Source organism: Strigops habroptila (genome assembly GCF_004027225.2).
Source record: "Strigops habroptila isolate Jane chromosome 13 unlocalized genomic scaffold, bStrHab1.2.pri S16, whole genome shotgun sequence".
Lineage (NCBI taxonomy): Eukaryota > Metazoa > Chordata > Aves > Psittaciformes > Psittacidae > Strigops > Strigops habroptila.
In genome coordinates, this window is record NW_022651054.1 from 8,830,641 (window position 1) to 8,854,267 (window position 23,627).

The following is a 23,627-nucleotide window of genomic DNA, read 5'->3' on the forward strand; positions in this document are numbered from 1 at the left end:
ATAGCATCAGACAACATTAGGGCACAGATAGAGAATCCACAGGTGCCCAGTGACAGGAGGTTTACCTTCAGCTTCAAGGTTCACAAAGTCCAGAACAAGCAAGTCCATTCCAAGCTGACCTGAGGACTGCATTAACCAGATGTGAGAATCTGAGAGATAAAAAGAAATCCATTACAAACTCAATTTAATCATTTTCAGGCTCTTCTTTGTAAAGAACTGTGTCATTTCGAAGCAGCCCTGAGGAAATGCATGCACAGCACCAGCAAGGGTGCCATTTTGTCAGACTGCTTTTAAACCTGAATCTAAAGGAATTTGATGAATCACCTTCCATAATTTCTCCTATATTCTTGAAGAATAATATCCATGTGGGGAAAGGAGAAGGGAAAAGACAAAAACATTTACGACAGCCATTCTGCACTCATTTATACTCTTGTGAATCAGGTGCCTGCTCAGTGATTTCCTTGGTGTTCTGCTCAGAACTTCCAACTGAGAAATTTATGGAACATTCTGCCACGAAACAAGGTTTATCTAATGCTGTTTCTTTCTTTATATTTTGCACTGGAAGAGGCATAATCTTTGGATTGTCTACCTGCAGGAAAACTGAACTGTGACTTGAGCTACGGCATTTGTCATTGGAACAGCTTCGCCCTCTAGCAGAGTATTAGTCTCCGTTTTATGGGACAGCTGAACTTGTTAGAAACCATGAAATAGAGGAGGTTTAACAGAAATAACAGAATTTTCCCAAAATCTAATAGAGTTGCTGTCAGTCACATTTGTTCTCTAGCTTAGGAACTCTGGGGTTTTAATTGCAGACTCAGAAATGTCATTCTCTGTCATCTTCATCGAGTCCCTTGTTGTTTATTACAGCACCCACAACACCACAGTAAATAATAAGTAATTTGTAGAACTGGAATTGGAAATAGCTCTATGTGACATGCACCCAGAGTCCCTAGATAAAGCCAGTACAACATTTATGCTGCTCTTAAAAAGGGTTAGTTTTGTTCCTGAGCGCTGCCACAGAAGTCAGAAAGTGTCCGTGCTGTGTGCAGGGTTATTACAAGGAGGAAAGTTGCTCAGAAATTACAATAACAATTGTACTTCGATGGACAGACAAAAGCCTCCATTTTTACATCATTTTTATACTGTCTTTTCTGGCAATTAGGACACTCCTGGTGTTCCTACCCAGCAACATTTATTTCCTGTACGTATTTCAGAAACAATTTGTATGGTTGTAGCTTCTATAGATACCTTTGGCCATCTGTGCTACATGCCTCTGAAAACTGTTCCTTTTGGACACTCTCAAACACCACTGGAATGCCAAGCTGACCACTGCAGTAACATGCCACAGACACTACAATACTGACTTGAGTTTAGAATTCAGTATTTGCTTGCAGAGAGGAAACAGCACAACCCCCCCCCCCCCCCAAACACATATAAATCAACTTTCATGTGAAAAATACGCTGCAATAAATTATCACTTCTCTGCTGTTTACTTGAAACAACATCTATCAGAAGGAAATATGCTCATTGCAGTGTATTTCCAAGTACTGCATCAATTATGTCAAGAAAATGAAGCAGAAAATTAGTGCACAGGAATAATTTAAATGAGGCTTTAAGCTGGATTGTGCACTTTTTTCCTCGAAGCAGTTTGCACATGATTAACTCCCGTTATCTCTTCTCCCAGGTGGGTTTGATTCTCCCCTTTGCACTTCAGCATTCTGTTGCTGTTATAATTAATTTACCAAACTTTCTCTTTTTTCAGTCTGAACCATCTATTAAAAAAAAATACTCTCCCTTTTCTTAAAGTGATTTTTCACCCTCCAAACAAATAGAACTTGGAAGGGGGAATCACAATGGCTCTATTTTTATTTCCCTGGAAGTGCAATCCCATGGGCTAAGCAAACCTTCAATCACACCCTATTTAACTGGGCTGTTATCCCCTAAAATGTTTTTGCTAAGCAAAGTGTATCCTTTTATTATGCCATCAAATTCTTACACTGTTGACAAAATAATGGGCTGAATATGTCATCACAGATGTTTTGCTGGAATTGCCTCTTCTATCGATGTGTTGGGTTTCTGTGTAAGATACATTTTGGGAGCGCACTGTTGCTGTTTGCAGCTGATGCCAAGATTATGCAATAAAAGCCCTGACATGTAGTAATCATAAGTTGTTTTAGCCAGAGAAATGTTTGCAGTGTATTAAAGAAAATAGTCGGTTTGGGAAAATGTGCAAAACCAGCTCATGTAAAGCTCTAAATGACACACGGGCCTAAAGCTGCAGGTGCTGACCACAGCGCTTTCAGCACAGGAAAGAATAAGGCCACAGGCTTCAAATCTCTTCTTTGTACCAACCGTGATGCTGTGACCACAGGCTGCCCTCTAATTGCTCTTTTCAATCAGAATTCATCTGCCTTATAGCTTCCAACTCCACAATGAAATTCTGCCGCTGAAAACCATTGCACATGCAGATTATACCTTTCTAATGGCTCAGAGAACCACTGCAATCTGTGATTATTGTAGTTAGTAAGTGAAATGTTGGACCTCTAGTGAGCTGTAGATAGCAACTCCATTATTTACTCGCGGTAAATGTTTTTTAAAAGGGTTTGCTGTTCAAATACCTGGAAGAGCTACAGGATATATGAAAATTACACAAAAGTCTAATTTAGAAGGTGGTTTAAAAATCACTTATTGAGAGTAATCCCTCCACGACTGTTGCTCAAAACCCACAGTGAAACACCAGTCCCAGGTGAGGGAACTGCGAGAAGTCCGGGGACTTGGAGGCTTCCCCCTATCCTCCGCATCACTGCAGATGTATTCAGCAGAAGCCACACATCTTGAAGCAACCCTATATTTGCAGGAATCCATTTGCATGAAACAAACCATCAGCCTAGATACTGTACTTTAGAGAAAGATGAATAGCATTAAGAGTCCTGTCATATGCCAGAGAAGAAAAACCTTTCCCATCCTCAAAAGTGACTCCTGCCTTCACTGAAATTACGACATAAACTTTACAGCAGCGCAGCCTCATATCTGGCTACCACCTCAACAGGGTGACCACAAAGAATCTCTCTTTCTGCTACGCTTCACGATGCTTTGCATAAGCAATACATAGCAGACACCAAGTACTTGAGTCCATGCTTCTGACATTCCCAAAACCTTCTCCAAGGGAGTACTTAACTGGTGCAGGATCGTTTTCAACTGAGAGAAAGAAGTGCTCTGCCAGGAGACAACGCACTTTTTCAGTTTCACCCAAAATAAGTCAGACAGCAAAGAGCAGTTGGGAGAACAAACACCATATTTGAGTAAAATATAGCAAAAAGCAGGTACAGTGAATATAGCAGGAAACCTAAATGATCTTTAAAGTGACTGAAAATAAAAAGGTTCCCATGTGCTTTATTATATTGCTGATCCAGGACGTTTTTAGTTAACCTTTTACTCCTGCTCTTTCCTGAACTGGGTACAAACTAAATAAAAAGGTGACTAATATGGTCCGGAAAATATACTTTATGCAGTTTAGTTAGATAGCTGGTTAAATAGCAAATATTGATAGGAAAGAAGTTCTGTTCTATCTACAGATAGAGCTTTTCTCCAATCCACACCTAACAGCCGCCTGGTCCTGCTGTGTCATTTGAAAGTGTGAAAATACCTGGTACGTGCAACTCACAAGCACAGAACAGTCCTTTTGCTCCCCAAACTTGCAGCTTGCTTTATCTAGAATGGCAAAAGGATGTCTGTATTGGGAATAGTCTTTGCCAATCTGTATCTACTGTACAGATACACCAAACCTACATCTGTGTTGCAGATTTGCCTACAGAAAGGATAAAGCATTTAACAAATAAGGGGGGGGGGGGGCTTGGCAAGAGGCTGCTCAGAAAAAGATATTGTTTTATTGGGAAGTTGTGGAATATTCAGAACTTGGGGGATATCAATTTAAATGGGGTCTGGAAGGCATTTTCTTGACTTCTGTGCCATAAATCAGAGTGTGCTGTAGGCACACTTTCCATAAATACTGTGTTTCAAAATACCAACGTGATGGCTGTAAAAGGCAGGACAATGGCTCTCTGTTTACCTACGGGTTTTGCTTATTCTCCCCACACTCTTGGATCCCACTGGGGGCTCTTTTGGACTCCTTCACGTTCAAGATCCAGGCTTGCTGTGCAGGTCTGTAAGCTCAATTTCAGTCCAGTTTAGGGAGCCTGTTCTTCATCCTCTCTTGTCCACCAGGAGGCAAAATGCCTCATTAGCAAGCCTGACTTCTCCCTTGCAGTGCAGCCCAGCTACCAGAGCCTCCCTGCTAATTATTTTGACTGCAGGGCTCTGGGGAATCACCTAAAGAGCTACCAAGCAGCTTCTCTGGTGCTTACATTAACAGGGGCAAGAGTCCCCTACAGCCCTGTCAGTCTGAGGAGCAGATGAAAGCAGTATGAACCATGTGCTTAAAAGGAATCTACGGGTTAATACACACTTTTTACAATGAAGAATTTGGCCTGTTTAATATTTGGAATGGCTTCTGTTTATCATGTGTTGTGTTGTCAGTAGATGCCCAAGACAATTCCCAATCCCAATTATCCCTTTGCCAACATTCCCATGAATTCGGCAGCACCAGGCTGAAACTGCAAAACAAATGAAGCTTAATAGCGTTTGGCCCTTTGCCTCAGAACCCAAACTGTCAATAAGCATTGCCTTCTGGGGATGTTTGAGTGCTTAAAACGTCATTTATACTTATTAGACTCATTTTTTTCATAGAATCACAGAGTGGTTTGGGTTGGAAGGGACCTTAAAGCTCATCCAGTTCCAACCCCCTGCCACGGGCAGGGACACCTTTCACTAGAGCAGGTTGCTCCAAGCCCCTGTGTCCAACCTGGCCTTGAACACTGCCAGGGATGGGGCAGCCACAGCTTCTCTGGGAAAAGTCTGTGCCAGCGCCTCAGCACCCTCACAGGGAAGAGCTTCTGCCTCAGAGCTCATCTCAGTCTCCCCTCTGGCAGGTTAAAGCCATTCCCCTTGTCCTGTCCCTACAGGTCCTTGTCCAAAGCCCCTCTCCAGGTTTCCTGTAGCCCCTTTAGGCACTGGAGCTGCTCTAAGGTCTCCCCTTCAGGAGCCTTCTCTTCTCCAGGCCGAACAAGCCCAGCTCTTTCTCTTTTGGTGTTGGAGGTTGTCCACTGATGTATAAATAGGTGTTTTTATATTGTATTGTATATGCTGTTTTATATTGTATATGCTGTTTTCCTTACATTAAGTTACTATTGCTCCCTAACCCAAAGAAAAGCTACAGCGTGCGAGCACTGAGGCCAAACTCACCCCGTCCAGTGCCACACACCCCCTGAGGGCTCCCAGCGGGATGGGATTCCAACCCACCACCACTCCCACACAGCGGAGCGCCCTGCCAGGAGGCACACCGACCTGCCACACATCCCCAAACCCCCTTACTCAGACTTAAGAGAGGCAGGAGATGGAATGAGGCGACCCCTCGATGCCACCCGGGCTCTCCCCTCAGCGCGGAGCCCGCCGGCGCGGCAGTGGTTAATCCGCAGGAGGGCGGTACCGCGCTGACAGGTAGCGCATGCGCCCTGGCGCCTCATTGTGCCCGGCCGGCCCAGCCCCGGCGCGCCTCAGTCGGCGAGAGGCCGTTGGCGTGCGCGGAGCTGCTGCCCCCTGCGGCCGGCGCCGCGACACCTCCGCTTCCCCCCCTTCCCTCCCCTCCCGCTTATCTCCCCGCCCTCCCGCCATGGAGTAAAGCTTCCCCCCGCCGGCCGGACGCGGGGCCCCGCCGCGCCTCGATGGCTCTGGTCACGGTGCAGCGCTCGCCTACCCCCAGCGCCACCTCCAGCCCTTGCGCCTCGGTGAGTCCAGCCGCCCGCCCGCCCGGCGCTGAGGGGAGCGCGGCGGTTGGTGGCCGTTAGGGTCCGGCGCGCCGCGGTGCGCATGCGCGGGGCAGACCGCTCGCGTTCCCCCGTTCCCCCTTCTCCGCCTTTCCCCCCCTGCTTCCCGCCGGGCCCTGACAGCTCCGTGTGGGCAGCGGCCGCCGCCTCAGCGCCCTCGAAATGGGGCCCCCGCGGTGCTGTGGCCGGGTGACAAGCGAGGGGAGAGGCGGAGGGGATGCGGTGCCCCCTCGGCAGGCCCGGGCTGAGGGCCCCCTTCAGCACCTCAGGGCCGAGGGGGCACCGCATCCCGGGTGATTCCCGCAGGGTCGTGGTCAGAGCCCGCCCCGCTCCTCAACCCTTCTCTAAAGGTGCTGCTTCCCCATCTGCAGCGCGGAGCTGTCTAAATAAAGCGCCCGGTTTAATTTTGTTGTTGTATGCGGTGGGGGAGAGGCGGGAAGCGTGCGTTGGAAGCGAACTGACATTGTTCAAGCTACGGCTGTTTTAAAGATGATTTAATCTGACAGCAGCCTCTGGGTATCTCCGGTGCGCGGCCCTTCCTTTGCAAAGAGCGAAGATGATTTCTTTCTTTTACCCTCTTTTTTATCAATGTTATGTGTAATCTTCCAGAGGCTGTGTCAAGCCCAAAGACAGCTCTGGAAAGGCCAGATTTCAGATCTCTGGGTGAGATGTGCAGATGTTCCCTGGATCAGGAAGTGAGGCAGGAGGCTGGGAAGGCTCCTTGCTTTCCATGCTCTTTAAACTTGGGACGGGCTGTTGTTTTAGTACTACTGTATTGTAAAACCTTGTGTGTTAACCCCTTAAACCGCAGCCTACTGGTTGTGTGGCTTGTTTCTAATAGAACTAAGGATGAGAATGAGTATTGTGAGCTTGCTTTCATTTTTTGTGCACCTCGTTTTTTCCTTCAGAAGCCTCATGCATTATCACACTGGTGTTATATCTGGTTTGCAAACGTGTTTTGGGGGTAAAGAGCTGAAATCCCTGTTGCTTCCTGTCATGGGGGGAGATGAAGAAGCCAACTACTCTGAAAATATTTCTTGTTGTGTTAGGTAACCTCTTCTGAAACTAGATCAGCTACTTGACAGGTCCTGCCTGCCCCGACAGCATTTTAACTGTCAGAACACCTTTTTTTTCTTTCCCTCTTTCATTCCCATGTCTCTCCTAAAGTATGTTTGTTTAGCAACACAGATTAACTTTACTTATGTTTCTCTGCCATAAATATTAACCTGCTGCATTACTTCAGAGGTTGCTTCCCCCTTTTGACTTCTTCACCCTTTCCACTATTCTTTTTCCCAAACATTCCTTGCGTTTAAGGCATCTTGAGAGAATAGGTAGGCCTCTCTTGGCACCTTCCTTCTTTCTCCCACTTGGATGCATAACCCCTTCCTTTACTAAATATTTGATCTATATGAACAATTAGTTGTATTCTGCAAGGCTTTCCCATCTGGAACAGCCAGGCTGTTTCCCAACCAATTACGTTAAATTGGAACTGTATTTATTTTTGAACACTGCTTAGTATTTAAATATAAAAACAACTCCCTCCAGAGCCTCATAAATCCCAAGAATGCAGCTTTTGATATGTTCATCTATATTCTCTTTCTTCAATCTCCTAGTACGGAGGTGTATTCTGTACCAGCTGTCTTTGTAAATCCTTGGTGCCCTGTGTAAAAATAAGCTTGTGACTGTTTTCCTGGCCTGGTTTTAGTTCTCATAATACTTCTACATTCTCAGAGTTTTCTTGCAGACTACAGCAGAAATGATATTCATCATATTCTGCCCTTAACTGCTATTGTTTGAGTACTTCAGCATTTCCTGTTATAACTTCCTAACCACACGTTAGGGTTTCAACTGCCCTTTTAGCCTCTTGTGAGATATTTGGGGTTGGTTGTTTCTCCATCCTCTTGTTACAGTTTTGTTGAGCGTGTTCCTCCTCTCTCACAAAGGTGTTTCTTACTCAGAACTTCTGGTATCATTTGAGATGATGAGCCTTCCTAGTCTGTGAAGGGCTTGGGAACAGGGCAGCTGCTGGTTTGGGCCTTGGGAATGCTTTGCTCCCGTGAGCCTGCTGCGCTTGCCGTTCTTTCAGATCAATGTTGGCTTCAGCAGGAGGACTTGATTCTTGAAGTGACATTTTCAACCAGTCTGTTGTAAACTGGTGGTAGCTTCCTTCTATATGGACTAATAACTAACTCCAGGTTACTTCTTTAAAAGAAAGCTCATCTTGCTAAATATTTTTTATGATATAAGGGTCTAACTTGCTGCGTGAAACCCTGCTGTTTCTGAACAAAGATTATCTGAGAACTGCTGGAACTTTGCTCTTCCAGCTTGTGGGCAAGGAGGAAGCACGTCGGTGTGCAAGCATATGGCTGTGTCTAATTCTGTTTCCAGGTCACTAAGAATTTTGAGGACAGAGATGGATTCTCTTTTAAATTGCTCGATGCCTTTTTGCTTTAGAGATAAACTTCTCAGACAAGGAGAAAGGGTGAAATTGATGTCCTCAAACTGATTTTTTTCATTAAGTATGCCCTATAAACAGTTATAATTGGCTCTTATGGATTCAGGGGAATGGCTGATCTGAATCACTCTGAAATTGGATGGCTTTTATTTATAGGTTTTGATCTTGTTCTTATTGCCACGGAGCATCTCATGGGCATTTATTTAGGGGCAGTTCGTGCAAAGGGTTGATTATACGTTTCCAGCCCTCTGGTCGCTTGATGACTTGTAAAATTCCCTTAATTGTCTGTCCAGACTTCTATCTATTTTGGCCTTTGGTTACGCAGTCACTTTTGAGCAGTAAGACTGCAGTCTTCACTTCTGAACAGCAGAGCAGTTGTCTTCTGACGCGCCATGGTAGCAGGAAGTGGTAGAATGCAGGACTGTGCTACAGTGGAATGGAAAGATGGCATGAGCCAGAGAGGGGCTGCTTCGTGCTGATCAAAGCCTTTGTTTATCTCCTAACGCAAAATAAGATGTCCTTTTTTTACTTCCCCTCCTGTGTGTGTTTGAGGGAGTTGAGGGGGGCAGGTGTTCTCCTTCACATCTCTTAAAGAAGGTCGTTTTGGGAGAAGGAAGACTTGAGTCAAAGCGAGGGAAGGGCCCTGGAAGTATAAATCTGTGTTATAGCAGGTGGGCACCGTAGTCCCATCGTGAACAAAAGCAGTGAAATACCCACCATGTTCACAAGTGCCGCTTGAGTGTGCAGACAGAGCTCAGCGAGGGACATCTGAAAAATCTAACCTGTTGCTTTTTCTTTCTGTACCCCAGATTCTTTGACTCTACTCCCCAATATCTGCCATGTTTCCCGTCTTGCAGGACAGTATCTTGTCAAGTGGTCAAGGGATTTCCCATCCTTCCCTTCTAGCATCTTTATTTCAGTGGAACAAAAATGAAAGTGTATTTTCTTTTGGGTTCTTTCTTGCTAACTGTAAGCCATCTCTGCCCTGCAAAGTGAAGAAGCTGGGCAGGCAACCTGGCCCTGAGTGCTCCCGCAGTGCACTTGTCTTCCCTAGCCTCTGGGAGACAAAAACCTTTCATTGGAAGGGAGCGACTGACCCAGAAAGAAAAGATATGCTGCAGGTATTGTTCCACAGTGGACAGCTTAAAAAAAGGAAAAAAGAAAGTTTAAAGCAAATGAAAACCTAAGCCATTTGACTTCCCCCCTTAATCCCAGGAGACCAGCTTGAGCAGGAAGCAGAGTCCTGCAAATGTATTTGGGAGTCTCTGTCACGTTTTGCTTGAGAGCTCCTTGCTGGTGGAACGTACAGGAAATATTTTCCCACTTATTTATGGGGAAGCTAAATATAACACTTCCCTGGCCCTGCAACTGCTATTAAACAGTGTGGCGTTTGTGAGTTTACGTAGTCATTGATAAGTCCAGTCTATTTTGAGTAGAACCTGCTTTTATGTTTGTTTCTTTCGGGTTTTAATTAGTTAAGATCTTGACTGCTGCTTGTAAAGGGTCGTGGAGAGTTGAGTTTTGGAGGGGACTACAGTGTAGCTGGGAGAACAGAAGCTTCTTATGAACTCCTTAGTAGACATAGAAATGCCTAATATTTAAAGATGCTGTCACCAGTTATTTGTTGGTTTTCCTCAGCTGATGTTTTTCAGGTATAGCCATAGCTCATTCCAAAACCTGAAACTTTCAGAGGCAGTGGACCAGAAGAATGGGCTGATTCCTGCTTTAGGCAAACTTCTCATGGTGCCTTACGGATACCTCCATTTCCTGTGTTGCCAGCTGTCACTATTTGGGAGATTAAACAAAGCTCTTTTAGTGAGGTGATGTGTAACTTCCTCCCTATCTTTCAAACTTCTACTTCTGTTGAAAGCCCTGCAAGAAAAACAGGAGGCCTCTACCTCTTGTTGGGTGTGATGCTGTATTGTTAAAGGATGAAGGTTTCTATCCAGCTCTACAGGACCAGGCTCTCGTGCTGCAGATAATTTGTGTATGTGTAAATGCATTCATATGTGGTGAGACTCTCCTCCTCCTAAAGCAGCTCGATGGCTAAGCTGAAGCTGTGTGGTGACAAAAGACCAATCCTTCTCTTGAGAATTTGTTGTCTATTGTATACACACATACCAGGCTCTTCTAGGGATCTGCATGAGATGCAGTGTCCTCTTGTAGGCTGAAAACAGTGTTTGGAGCCAAGAAAGAGGATGATGACAGTTGAATTTGAACCTCACTGAGGATCATACAGAAACATTCTTAAAATGTGCAGAGTTCACGACTCTTTATCTTTATTTTCTGAGCATTCACACCTTACAGCCACACCGATGATGATCACTTTGGTTTCTGTGGCAGAGTGGTTTAGGTTTTGCTGGCGTTTTTGCTTAATCTGGTTTGCGAGGAGTGTAAATTTGAACCTGGCTACGACTGACTTTGACTGTCAGGTCTAATACGCTGTGCTATTCGTTACGGTGCTTATTGAGCTGAAGGATGTACTGAATATAAAATACCTCTTTCATACTGTGCTTTACATTAGATCACTCAGTCTAAGGCTTCTTTGCGAAGCTGGCAGCTACTTCTCCCATATCCTTCCCCTTCTTTTTGTTTTGTTTCCTAGGGCATTGCTTCACAGGTTGTCAGTTTTGGAGTATTTGTGTCTCGGCCAGTGAAGACCAGCCCAAAGAAGCTATGGTAGCTGGCCTAGAAGCTGCAGTCTGCTTGTTTTGGGGAAAGTGAGGCTTCTTGTTGTACTTGGTTAGTGTTGACCTAAAATGGTCATTTTTAGGTTGAGGGAGATTTCATCTTTGTTTTTATTTAACTTATTTTTTTATTCCACTGAAGATGATGCCATTTGTGGCATTTTAGATAAAACAACTATGCAGCTCAGTTGCATCTTTCAAAATATAAATCAGAGTGAAATACACACTGAAGTTGTCACCTCTTGAGTTCCAGCAGTACATAAATTCTTGTGTTTTGAAAAGGAGCTTGTCATTTGAAAATGCAAATAGGCTGTGATGCTCTAATGAGTCATTATTTGGCCAATATTGATTCCTGCCATTTAAGCAATGAAAGAAGGATGAAAAGGGCAGGGTACTGTAATATCTGCAGTGATTCTGAGAGTCAATGACACATTTACTAAAGCGGAGAATGCTATTTTGAGCTAAGACTGCCATTCAGAAAGCAATCTGCTGGAAGTATTTTAGTGTAAGAGGGCTGCCTTCATGCAGGGGTAATGCCTGAGGATTTCCAGTTACTGGAAAAGAATCCTGAAAGATCTATAGCTGCAACTATTCTGTCTTGGGAAATAGAAAAAACCCCAGAATAGCCTTTGGGCAGCTTAGCTCCGTGTAGCTGCTCCCCGAGCACAGCCTGGAGCTGAAGGTTTCATTCTTCACTCACAACAACCCACATGCTCCCAGTACCACCATGCAGCTTCACCCTGCTGAAGCAAGGAGGCTGTTTGCAGTCTGGCTTTCAGGAACATCTGCACACTGGAAGCTCTTGCTGTCCTTGCAGGAATGTACTGGATGGGAAGACTTCAGAAATGCTCTTGTACTTCTGGAGTTCAACTGACAGGAAGCTTTTACTGTCTTCATATCTGACTCTTAATGATGCCATTAGCAAGAAGTATGTAGTAAGCTGCTGGTTTTCAGTGACTGGTATTCCTTCACATAACCTGGTCTTCCAACGGGAGAGCGCTAGGCTTGTCAGCTGCCTGCTCCAAGTCTTTGGGTTGTTTAGTTCAGCCTGTGAATTTAAGAAGAGTCTCCTCTCCGTGCCATTGATTTGCATTGAACATGCTTTTAATTTATTAGGTAGTGACAGTGAAGCTCGTATCTTTTGGATAAAAGGAAAATCTTGGAAGCAAGAGAAGAAAGAGGTGTTATCTGCTAGAAGTAGTCAGTGATTTAAACAAGGCAGACAGAGTTTTCTTACCTTTTGGCTGGAAGCTGTTTAAAGGAATAAAAACTGATGAAGACTAAAAGCCATTTTTGCATTTCTGAATTGGGCTGTGTTAATTGTCTAAATCACTGTCAACCATCTGCAAAATGTTTTATGGCAATACTATAATGCCACAGTGTGTGTTTGTGTGTTTTAGTTAGCATTTGGGCAGGCTTCTGGAGATGCAGTTTGGAATATGTGAATAGCTTTTTCTTATCCCCGAATAGAATTGCTCTGAATATGCATCTTATCAGTGTTGCTCACTGCAGGCTGATCTCCTCTCTGAAGGCAGAAAACGTTGCTGTAAGATGAGTCACACAGTTAAACAGCTTGTTGCTTCCATGGTGAGACGCACCCTTGCTGTGTATGCCAGCAATCAGGAAACTCCTGGCAAATACCCTGTGACGTGAACTTCGTGTGGCCTTGGCAAATGAACCACCCGTGGCCCTCACCGAAGTGGGTTGTGTTTGTGGCTGCTCGCTGCTTTTGGGTTTGCTAAGTCCTCCCCAGGAACTCCTCAACTGAGGCTTCATGGAAATAATGAAGTTACTGCATCAGTATGGGCTGTTTCAAGGTGAAATTAGTGTGGAGCTTAAGGCCACAGCGTAAACTTCTTGTATTGAAGTGATCAAAGACATTAGAATATTTCACCTGCCTCATTTTGAGAGAGCTGTTTTATCGCAGATCATCCTGTGCCTGTACTAAGCTCATACCTCAGGAGGTGCTTGGATGCTTGAGCTTTCCACCACTCTGCAAGAGGAGCAGTGCAGGAGATCTCTGGGAAGTAAATTCCAGAGATGTCATCTCAGGAATTGTGGGGGTCTGGGATTTGGGATGCCAGGCTCCTTGTTGCACAGCTTCCCCCTGCCCACACCCCAGTTTGGTGAGCCACCAACAATTGAGGTGAGATAAAGCAGGATCTGAAAGGCAGAAGAGCATAATCTGGCTCCTGTGTGCTGTGGGCCCATTGAGTCATGTGTTTCATCTATTTAGTGGGCTTTAATGCACTCGCTGTAGCAGCTGGTATGTGATGCTCTCTCCTTAGGAGATAATCTGCAGGTTTCTTCTCTGTAACTTCTCTGTAACTGGCTTTGCTGTTGTATGAGTGGGGATGCCCCAAAGGGAATTGGGAGCAGATTCCAAATCCAAGAGTTTGTTCTCTCTCTTAGAAGAGATGAGAAGTGATAGGAAGTAGTTGGGGAAGAACGGCACCATGAGGGGTTTGTTGAGGGATGCTGCATTCACTTGTTAGGTCTTGAGGCTTCCTTAGCAAAAAGTACTGAACTAGGCACATCTATCTTCAGCTTTTAACTGGATTAAATATCCAGGAAATGGATTTTAATGTGGAAAGCTGGTCCTGTCACCGGGGACCATGTTGTCCAATTACTCTCCTTGGCACCTACCATGTCCCTTCTGTTTTGATGTACAGAATTATCATGTGTAAAATCGCAGCAAAAACTTTCAGACTTGTTCAACTGGCTTGGTTTAGCTTCAACAGCAAACATCTGAGAAATGTGTGTATTAGGATTCTTAAGGAAAAGAAACAAAACACTTTAGGCTTTTCATCTCTGTGCCTTTTAGTGTGACGATGAGAGGGAGGGATAGGGCTTATGCCTTGCAGGGGTAAAATGCTTTGCTTTCCAAAGGAGAGCTTTGTTGGTAGGTAGAGGTAGTCTGAGTCTCCTTCATGATGCAGGACCAGCCCTTTGGCTTAATCCATCTGAAGTTGGAGTTTCCCACGAATCTCTGAAGCTTCTGAATGCTTAAGAGTCCGGAATGCCATGTTCCAGGCATTTAAACCCAAAAGCCCTTGACCTTCACTTGCATGTGGAAAACCTGTGGGCTGCTGTCCCTCTGTCTGGAGAATATTTGCAAGGCCTTGCTCAGCCAGGAAAGGGCCAGACCTGAGCAAACTGTAATTAACAAGTACAACTTCTGTTCACAAACCTTGATGCTCGAAGCAGAGAGTCAGCAGTTGTCTATGAGGTGGCCTGCTCCTGGTATGGTAGCAGGTTTCCTTTAGTCTGCTGCTTCTCTTCTGTAGTCCTGAGTTCTGGAGCATCTTCTATAGGAAATAAGGTGTCACACTGAAAATTGAGCTCATAAGTAGCTGTGGGGCAAGCAGGAAAGTGACTCAGGAGCTAAACCTAGTTGCAAGAGGAAATGCCAGGTGACAAGATAAAGATGTTTCTGGACTAAGGATTGATGCTTCTTTATTATTCTTTGGTTTTGTTGTCATCTTGGGTTTGTTTTCCTTTCCACAGTCCTCCTCAACAGTTTAAAATAGTTCAAAAACAAACAGCTCTGAGCACGTTCTTCAGATGATGCTGTAACCACTGTATTCAAATACAGCGCTTCCCAATGTGGTACAAAACAGTTAACCAGCTGCCATGCTGCATTGGCTTCCTGGGTGAAGTGCAAACCTTGAAGTGACAGCCTTCCCCTCTGCCTTTTGAGATTGCAGAAGGGTTGACAAAGACTTAATTCACTTTCTGAACAAGTGGTTTTTCTTATGTAACATCCAGTGAGTTTTGGTGCTGCGAGTTCCCTCTGGGTTTGTTTTCAGCTGAGTTGTGCTTATGTAGGATAGCAAGCTTGTGACTTCGGAAAGTGAAGTGAAACACGACAGCTTAGGCTTTTTTGTGCTTTGTGGCATTTCCTCCTTCTTGGTAGTACTTTGGTCGTGCAGCAGTTAATAGAATGTCTAAGCCTGAATTTCAACACTTGAAGGAATCTCCAGACAGCAGCTACCCCAATAGTGAGGGTCAAGTCTAGTATTGCATAAAGTTGTGTGTGGAAATCAAATATTAATATGATATCTCTTGGGTTTTGTGCCAGCCTGCTGCTGCTTCCCTCGGCACTTCACTGGGTGGTGGCTGGGGGTGATGTGCTGGGAGCGAATTGTCCTTCTGTGCAGCTTCTGCTCTGCTGCTGAATGGGAAAGAAAAGATATCAGGGCAAAACACTATGAACATGGCATCTTTTCAGATGCCTTCCCAAAAGGTGGCATGGATATAATAGCTTTAAGGCAAGGGAGACATTATCAGTTAAACGTTTGTAGTGTGACTGAACAGAGTTTGTATAGGCTCGGTGGGTGAAATGAATATTTTTCACATATATTTTACAGATCCCTCTTGTCAACTTGTGCTTCATGCTGCAAAGATAACAACTGTTCCACAAGCTTCTGCAACCCACACTTCTGGGTTTTGAAGTGGAATTTTTCTCTTTTACACATATAGCAGAAACTGCTCTTGTCTGGAGGAAGCTCTGTTTAACTTAGATCTGTTCGTGTTGACTGTAGATGCCTGAGACAGTTATTTTGGGGCAGTTTCTATCTGGTGCTCTTCTGAGTGAGGAAGTTCAAACTTGACTTTCCCTTGAGGAGAATGGAAAAGTTTTACATCTTTTTGGTATTTGGGGAGAAGATGGTGTGAGACAGATTTTTAAGCTTTGGTTAATTCTAAACTTGAGATCTGCCTCATTTAACATGAAATAAGAGTTGAAAAACCCCAACCCGCAAACCCCAAACCAAACACACACATGCCCCTCCTACAGACACCCCCGAAACACCCCCAAACCAAAACCCAAATCAAAATTCCTTAGCTTGTTTAAAGTTTAAACTGGCAAGTTTGGTTTTAGGATAGATAAGCAAAGAATGCCTTGAGCCAAAGGGAGTATGTGCAAAGATAGCTGGAAATGAGAAGCAATCTGTATTTGTCAGAATTTCATTTGTCTGCCATGAAGTAGGAATTATCCTGGACATAATTCACTCAGTTTTGATGGTGAACACTTCTTTGCACATGCTGTAGGAAATACTGAAGAACCCTGAAGCAGTCGAGAGGTATCAGTAGGGTACTGGGGAAGAATTTTTCTAGGGGCAGAGGATGGGAGGTGATTTGCAGCTGATTCCTGACAGCAGCCCGTGTTGGTAGCGCACAGCGTCACTCTTGGCTTGGCTGGGTTTCCGTGTCTGTGGTGCAGGAGCTCGCTGTGCAAAACGTGAGAACTTCCTGCTATGATAAGGAGCCAACAGCTCTTCCAGCAGGTGCAGCCTTTAGCTGCAGTCCTGAAGACGTAACAGCAATGTTTGCCGTCATGAGCCTTCAATATTGTCCATCTCACACTGAGGAGCTCACTCATGAAGGAGCACTGGAACAGGCCTGAACCAGTTCAGAAGGCAGAGCTTTGTTTTCTGCGTTGCACTGCTGTGATAAGAGAGTTAGGAGGGGAAACTGTGTTCAAGAATCTCTAATCCATGATGGTGGCTCTGACTGAAATGGAATAATCTTCTTTTAAAGGGTGCTCTAAACCACTCAGGCTTTATAAATATTAATTTTGTTCTTTTGTTTCCTAATAAAAGGCTTTTATTCATGAAATCACTGTTTATTTATTAACCTGACAAACTAATAGCAAGCTCTCTTCTTTCAGTGTATGCATGTGCCATATCACAATTCTGCTTGTCACCGTAATAAGAACTTCATTCATCTGCTTTAAAATGTCATTGATAACAACCTGGCAGTGGCCCAGCTTGGAGCAAGTTAACTACAAAAGGCTGCATTGTAAAACCTTTCTGAGAGTACATGCTACATTAAGTCTAAAATTAAAAAGAAGAGAGAGAAATGTGCAGGCTGGTCCAGGCTGCAGACAACTGCCAAATAGCTTCAAACCTCTGAAAAAAACAGCTCTGTATAGAGGAGATCTGGCTGAAAACAGGATAGTTTGGAATTAAGGGTGTATTCTGCTCACTTTAAAACCCTTGAGGTACACTGAATTTATAATCTTCATCTTAATATGAGAGAGAATGTCTTATGGAACCACAAGATACACCTAAGGATCTTGTTGTTTCCTTTAGTCTCTTTTTTCTTCAACTGAATGATCAGGATGAAAACTACAGCCTGAAAATAAGTTATAAACCTCTGGGAGTAACTACTAGTAATACTGTGAGGTAGTTGGCTATAAACAACCTTCCCTTATCCCCGCTGCAGTCTGTACACCACACATCTTTATCCATGTGTAGGTTCACACAGTGCAAGCAAGGTGTCCATCACACATGCTGAAGTTCAAGTGCCTGGTCTTTTTGCCAGCTCTTCTGGAGGTACCCAAGCTGCCAATCCTGTACTTGGGGCTTCATGTTCATGGCAGTTTAGGGCTTCTTGCCTTTGACTCTCCTGTTCTTAGTACTGTTACAAATGAAACTTGTAGCCTGGATGAGAGTGAACTGAATTGCTCTTGAAGCAGATGCAGAGCTTGTGAACTTCTTTGAGAGAAGCTCCCAGAGATCTTTAAAAGGGGCCCTGCCCTATGCTGCATGTATGAAAACACACAGCCCCTGACTGAACAGTTGGGTGGATCATGAAGCTTTAAGGCGTGTTCATCCAAGGTCTTCTGGGAGCAATGTAAGCCTGCAGTAAACTACCACTGTTGTCATCCTACACTCCAGAGATGTCAAAGGCTGGGGCAGTGTGGTGAAGGGCTTGCTCAGAACGCATGGGTGTATGGTCTGATTTCTTAACTGGAGTGGGGGCTGCAAGAGTTTAACAAAAAGAAAAGAGCTACAATTTCATGCTGCTTCACTTCTGTGGTTTTCTTGTTTTGTCTCTTTCTTAAGTATAGCCTGTGGACAGCACCATGGGTTAGGGAACACTTCATCTTCAGAGACTTTTCGTATGTAGCCTTCTACTGAAGTCAATGGGCGTGGAGGTAAGAAGTGCTGTGTGCTTTCTGACAACATCACTGCCACCCACTCTGCAGCCTGATGCACACAAAACTCCTTGTATTTGAGCATTGTTTCTCTCCAAAAAAGTCGCATGCAGTTGCACAATGAAGACACTGCTTATTTGTGTGGTGCAGATCTCTTCCTGCTTGTCGGTACGAAGTGCAAGCAGCGAGCATCAGAGCGTGGGGGACTTCACTGATGCTGCATGAACACTTGCCACTGAACTTCAGTGACATCCCTGTATTATGTCAAAACAAAAGGTGACTTCACCATTGGTTTGTGAGTGAATGGGATGTGACCATAGGGTTGAATGTTGCTGCCTGAAGTGTTTGTGTTACTGATGCTCAGCACCTTTTGCCCTGCCATTGTTTGTTTATGTATTTTTACAACTGCTGAGCCTAGTCTCTCAGTGGTTAATCATTTTCTCATGAGCCAGTCGGAATCAGTGAGAGTTTCCTGTTTCCTTGTCTTGCTGTTGATACACAACTTTCTCTGCTGAAAGAACTTAGCTGCTGCACTCCTCAGTTTCCAGCCAGTGCTTAAAGCAGAAGGAGGGGGAACTGTCTGAAGTGGCATTCTGATACTCTCACAGAGATATTGACAGTGGGGTCTGGTGACTAAATTGTTGCCATAAAACACAAATTCATTAATTGATGCTGTTGAAATCCATTGACTTTTTTGTACTCCTGATAGAAGGCTTTAAAATACCCAGCTGCAGACTGATCCTCTCCAAGCATGTGACACTGACATCAGTCCTAGAAGTGAGGCATTGAACTGCCTCCAAAAATGAGCTCATCGGATGATATTCAATGCACTGATTTAGCAAATATTAGCTAGTTTGATTGCATGGTCACCTGTACCTACTCTTTGAAAGATGGGAATTAATTCCAATTTTAGCTGCTGCTATTCCAGGTATCAATGTTGTAATCCTAAAATCCTTCTCATTAGAATGCTGTGCTCCCACTGTATGTTGGGAGCTGGCTTTGGCAGAGCACATCTCAAATTGCCACTAATTTGCTCCAAGACTTTGCTTTTTTTTTCTCCCTGCACCCCTCCCAATAAGCTATAGGGAATAAAGGTTGGGATTTTGTTGTTAAGCCATCCCTCTAAAGCCACATTGAAATAAAACCAAATCCTGGCAGAAGGCCCTAGAGACTGGGTGCTGGGTGCCTCTAGCTTCCTCCCCTCAGCAGTAACCACATCCTTCCTCTCATGACCCACACAAAGAGCATGAATTCAGGCAGCACCTCAAAGTAGAGGTGACCCCGAGTAAACATACTTGCCCATTATTTCTGGAGACTTGAAGAAATTCTGTATTTATTTGTAATTAGAGTATGTTCTAGATGCTGGTGCCTGAGCATCTCAACATGTGCCTGATTATTTGAAACATGGGGATAAGAGAAGCAATATGTTAGAAGAAGGGTTCGTGTGAATTTGTTGCAAAAACGTTGTTGTCTCCTTCCCTCCTTCCCAGTAGTTTCTGCCCGTTATTGCACATTACAGGATCGTTTGGTTTGGATGCTGTTTCCTGCTGAATAAAGTCTTTATGGAGCTGGCCATAATGTTGCACTCTTCTTTCAAGGAATACTGCTGCTAATTTAAGACACAGGAAAATTCTGTATCTTATGCGGCTGTAAAATTGTGACCTCTTGTGCAACTGAAGAGTTACACTGGGGAAAAAAAGAATGGAAAATTGTTGCTGATGTGTACAGAAAGTTGAGGTGATGAGAAGCTCTTAAAAGCCTTATGTATAGAGCAGGAAAAGAAGCTGGCTTTGAAGAGCAAGCAGGAGAAAATGAAATAGGAAGAAGTCTGTTCCTGCAAGAGTAAATGATCCCTTGGAGTAGCCACGGAGACTGGTTGATGTGAACTCTGTGCAAAGTTCAGTGGAGAGTGTGCTCTGATGTCCTGGGTGATACTGCCTCTTCCTACTTCTTGTTTACAGGAAGCTGGCATGTTTTCAGAATACATCCGTGGTGGGGAGGAGGACTGGGATGACAAAAATACTTATTTGTGTCTAGAAAGTCAGAGCAGGAACTGTTCAAGTTGGCTGAATGGCTGCTGCCTGGTTTTGGTTAACTTCAGGAACTGTGCGGGTAAGACGGGAGGTCTCAGGGTGGGAGTGTGCAGCCCCTGTCGTGCCTCAGCACATGCGTTCTGTGGCAGCAGTTCAGCAGCATACTTGAGATGCTGCCTCTGCAAAACGATGGAATAAACTTCCGCTTTTCCCAGTAAAATGCCTGTGGTATGTGCGTCACTTGGTTGTTTTAGTTCATCTTCATTTAACAACAGCAAGAGTTGTGCAGAATATACATAGGGCATGGAAATGGAGACCTGAGCTCCATCTCTCTGCTGCTGGAGGGCAGGAGAACGTAGGGAGAGAGGGAAAAGAGGAAAATGGGTTTGCCTGTGCCTGGTTTGATACTGAAGAGCTCTTTCCAGTGATTTGAGAAAGGGGATGGGGAGAGAACCAGATGCTCTTAGGAAGTTCATACCATTGTTAATAATGTAATTCACAGATGGTGGTGAAGGCCTTGAAGAGGCTTTCATGCAGTACTTCTGCTCTGTAATAGATCATCACATAAGGGCTCACAAATAGAGATGACTTAATCCCAAAGACGAGTCTACAGTGATCTATTTGATAGTGGCCCTGCGGATCATTGGAACTTTTTTAAACAGTTAAGAGCTTTCAGGATCCCTGAATATTGAGCACTAGTCCAGGACAGGACCAATCCCTAATGAAACTGTCAGAATAAAATGTCAGTATAGCTTTGAGACTTTTCCAATGAAAGCAGCTCTTATAAAATAAAAAGCTATCTTCTTTGTCCAGGTACAGGAATCAATACAGATAGAAGTGTGAAGATCAGTTTGTACAGTGCTGTCGTGCTGAGAGGCAGTTCTGCTTGTCTTTCCATTTATCTGGTTGGACTTGAAAGCAGACCTTGTATATGTTCTGAATAGCTGTCAGTACTGCTTGGCAGCTGAGGAGAAGGACTGGGGGTTCCATGTCCTCTTAAAAGAAGCCACTCTTACCTATAAGCTTTATAGCCAGTGAATGGTCTGTTGGTTTTCAAATGTGCAGAATCAGAAGAGTTTTAGCTCAAGTCTATGCAATTAAATTCAAACATTTATATGTTTGTGAGAGGCTTATTGATAAGTCTTCGCTGACTGTTGGCTCTAAACTAGGTAACTAAAAGTATGTATTAGGGACTTCAAAGCAATACTACTTTTATGTGGAACACTAAAACTGAAAAGTTCCAGATAACATGAGGACTTTGCTTCATTTGTTGCTGTCTTTTCAAGTGCAGCTCCTCCCTTCCAAAGAGATGGTTCCATAATGGGTTTTATTATTATTATTAACTTCTTCAAGTTTCAATTGTGATTAGTAAATTGGCTTCTTGTGATGTTTGTCATGTGATGGTTCATGAGCCCTAAAGAATGTGCTCCTGTGACTTCAGCTATGTGTTTGCCTGTACCAATACAGCCTGGGTCATGTGTTCTTGTTGTCTTGCATTTTGAGCTAAGTAGTGAAGGGGGTTGGGGATGGAAAAAAAGGGGGGACTATTTCAGGGCTAAGCTACCACAAATTCTCAGACTACTTAATTTGTGACCTTGTTCAATGGCTAAATGCTATCCCGGATTTTCTACCACTTCCATACTTCCACAGAGATGTTTTCTGTCTCAGAAGAGATTTAAGTATTTTAATACTTTTTTTTACCTTGGTGGGGAGTGTGTGCTTTAACTGAATCCCAGACTGGTTTGGGTTAGAAGGGACCTTAAGATCATCCAGTTGCTCCAACCTGGCCTTGAACACTGCCAGGGATGGAGCATTCACAACTTCCTTGGGCAACCTGTTCCAGTGTCTCACCACTAACACAGTAAAGAATTTCTTCCTTATATCCAACCTACATCTCCCCTGTTTAAGTTTGAATATATACATATGTATGTGCTGCTACTGCTGTTCAGTTCTCTGTTTCGCCTCCCCTGCATTTGATACAGCAGCTGCTGCTGGGTGTAAATCGGTGTTCTTAACTCCTTGACATCAGTGTCTTACAGGAGAGATGAGTGCCAGCTAAAGTTGTTCAGTGCCCTGAAGACTCTGCATGTGGATGCCCTAACGCTAAAGCTGTGCATCTTCACTAGCTTTCATTCTCCAGCAGATGGGCTGTGCTCTAAAGGTCACATCCTGTTAGACTTTTTTGTATGTTTTATGTCTGTGTGGGCTAATGCAATTCTTTGGATTTGAATCCAACATCAAAATAACATCAGTTTAATACAATGGTTTTTCTATTGCCTTTTTTTTTCCTCCAAGTTGGCTTTTATTTTTAACTCTGACTCTAGTATTTGTTGTTTCATAATTTGGGGCTTATTACTTGCTCTTCATGTTGTTTAAAACAAAAAAAACTAACCAACCCAAACCCACACAAAACTCTGTTTTGCTTAGCTCAGACAGTATTTCCACTTGGCTCAGAAGATGTGCATTTCTGAGCTGAGGGAATCCTCATTTGGCTGGTCACCCAAACTCTCTTCAAGAGCATTAGAAGGATCTACAGCTTAAGTTCACCAGAGGGCTGACCTGCTCTAGTTTTAATGAGATTTATTATACATGTACCTTTTGGATTCTATGGCTTTGATCTTCAAAATGATCTGTATAAACCTGCTAGTAAAAGCAGAACTGTTGACAGAAACCTGACTCTTTATACAGAATCTGCCCTGTGTTAAGATAAATGATTTTTGAAATTAAAATAATATCTCTTGTGCCATTGGCATGCAACTTATCTGCGTTGTTTAGCTAAGTGCTTGTATTCACGCTTCTCTTCTTAGCTCTTCCAGTCCTCCCTCTCAGAAAACCACATTGATCAAACCGTGCTCAGCCTTAGAGAGGGTGGAAGAAGCAAATCTGCATGTTATAGTTGATGGGTGATTGTGTGTGAGTTTTATGGATGCAGCTGCAATCCTAATACATGCAGGAGAGAGGGGTGAGTCTTGGCCAAACACAAGTATGTGTTTTCCCTGAAATTGCCTTTGGCTTTCATAAAAACTTGACAGCACTTAATAATTTGAGTTTTCACTTAAAAAAACTGAGAGTTCTTGACTTGCTCCAAAATGAGTTCCTGGGAACTTTCAGCTTGTCAAATAACTGGGGGACTCCCAAAGCTTGGAAGGGGATCCAGAGGGTGTAGATGTGTATGAGTTATCATTGAGTGAAGGCAGTGCTGGAGAGCATGGGCAACACGAGCAGGGAAACTGGTGTCTGGACTGGAAATACCTGGGTCAGTGTACTCCAAAGCTGCAGGATGTGTGAGATGCAGTAGTCTGCCTTTCAGTTTGGTGATTCCCATGGCTATGTTAAACCTCCATGGACGATGCAGACTGGCAGGCCTAAAGGTGGCCACTGAACGCAGTGATTTGACCTGTTCCATCAAGATTTGGCAAGCCTGATGGCTAGGTGATCCCTGGAGCTGTGAAAAAGAATGTGGCTTGTCAGTACCAGGATTCATTAGCTTTCCCCTGCTCGCCCCAGTGTTTGTACATGCATCACTCAAGTCTGAGGCAAATGCATCGCTGGGTGTAACACCGCTGTTTTTTATAAGTGTACCTATTAATGGAAGCAGAGTGCATAATGTAATCCTAAAATAGCTAC

At 44.0% G+C, this 23,627-nt stretch overlaps 2 protein-coding genes across 4 annotated transcripts in view; one reads left to right on the forward strand and one right to left on the reverse strand.

Annotated features, from left to right (window-relative positions):
• EFCAB5 (EF-hand calcium binding domain 5) overlaps nucleotides 1-5,913 on the reverse strand; it is a 40,340-nt gene extending 34,427 nt beyond the window's left edge. Inside the window, exons 1-2 of the mRNA XM_030472447.1 lie at nucleotides 5,813-5,913; nucleotides 66-149 (exon numbers count right to left, since the gene is read on the reverse strand). The gene's annotated coding sequence lies outside the window, so the exon portion shown is untranslated. The remainder of the gene's footprint in view (nucleotides 1-65; nucleotides 150-5,812) is intronic.
• SSH2 (slingshot protein phosphatase 2) overlaps nucleotides 5,620-23,627 on the forward strand; it is a 93,619-nt gene continuing 75,611 nt past the window's right edge. For 2 of the 3 annotated variants that reach the window (XM_030472449.1, XM_030472453.1), the window contains exon 1: nucleotides 5,631-5,843. In XM_030472449.1, coding sequence (XP_030328309.1) covers nucleotides 5,781-5,843 — 63 coding nt within the window. In that variant the 5' untranslated portion in view covers nucleotides 5,631-5,780. Of the gene's footprint in view, nucleotides 5,844-23,627 lie in introns of all 3 variants that reach the window. The other variant, XM_030472448.1, reaches the window with a different exon arrangement.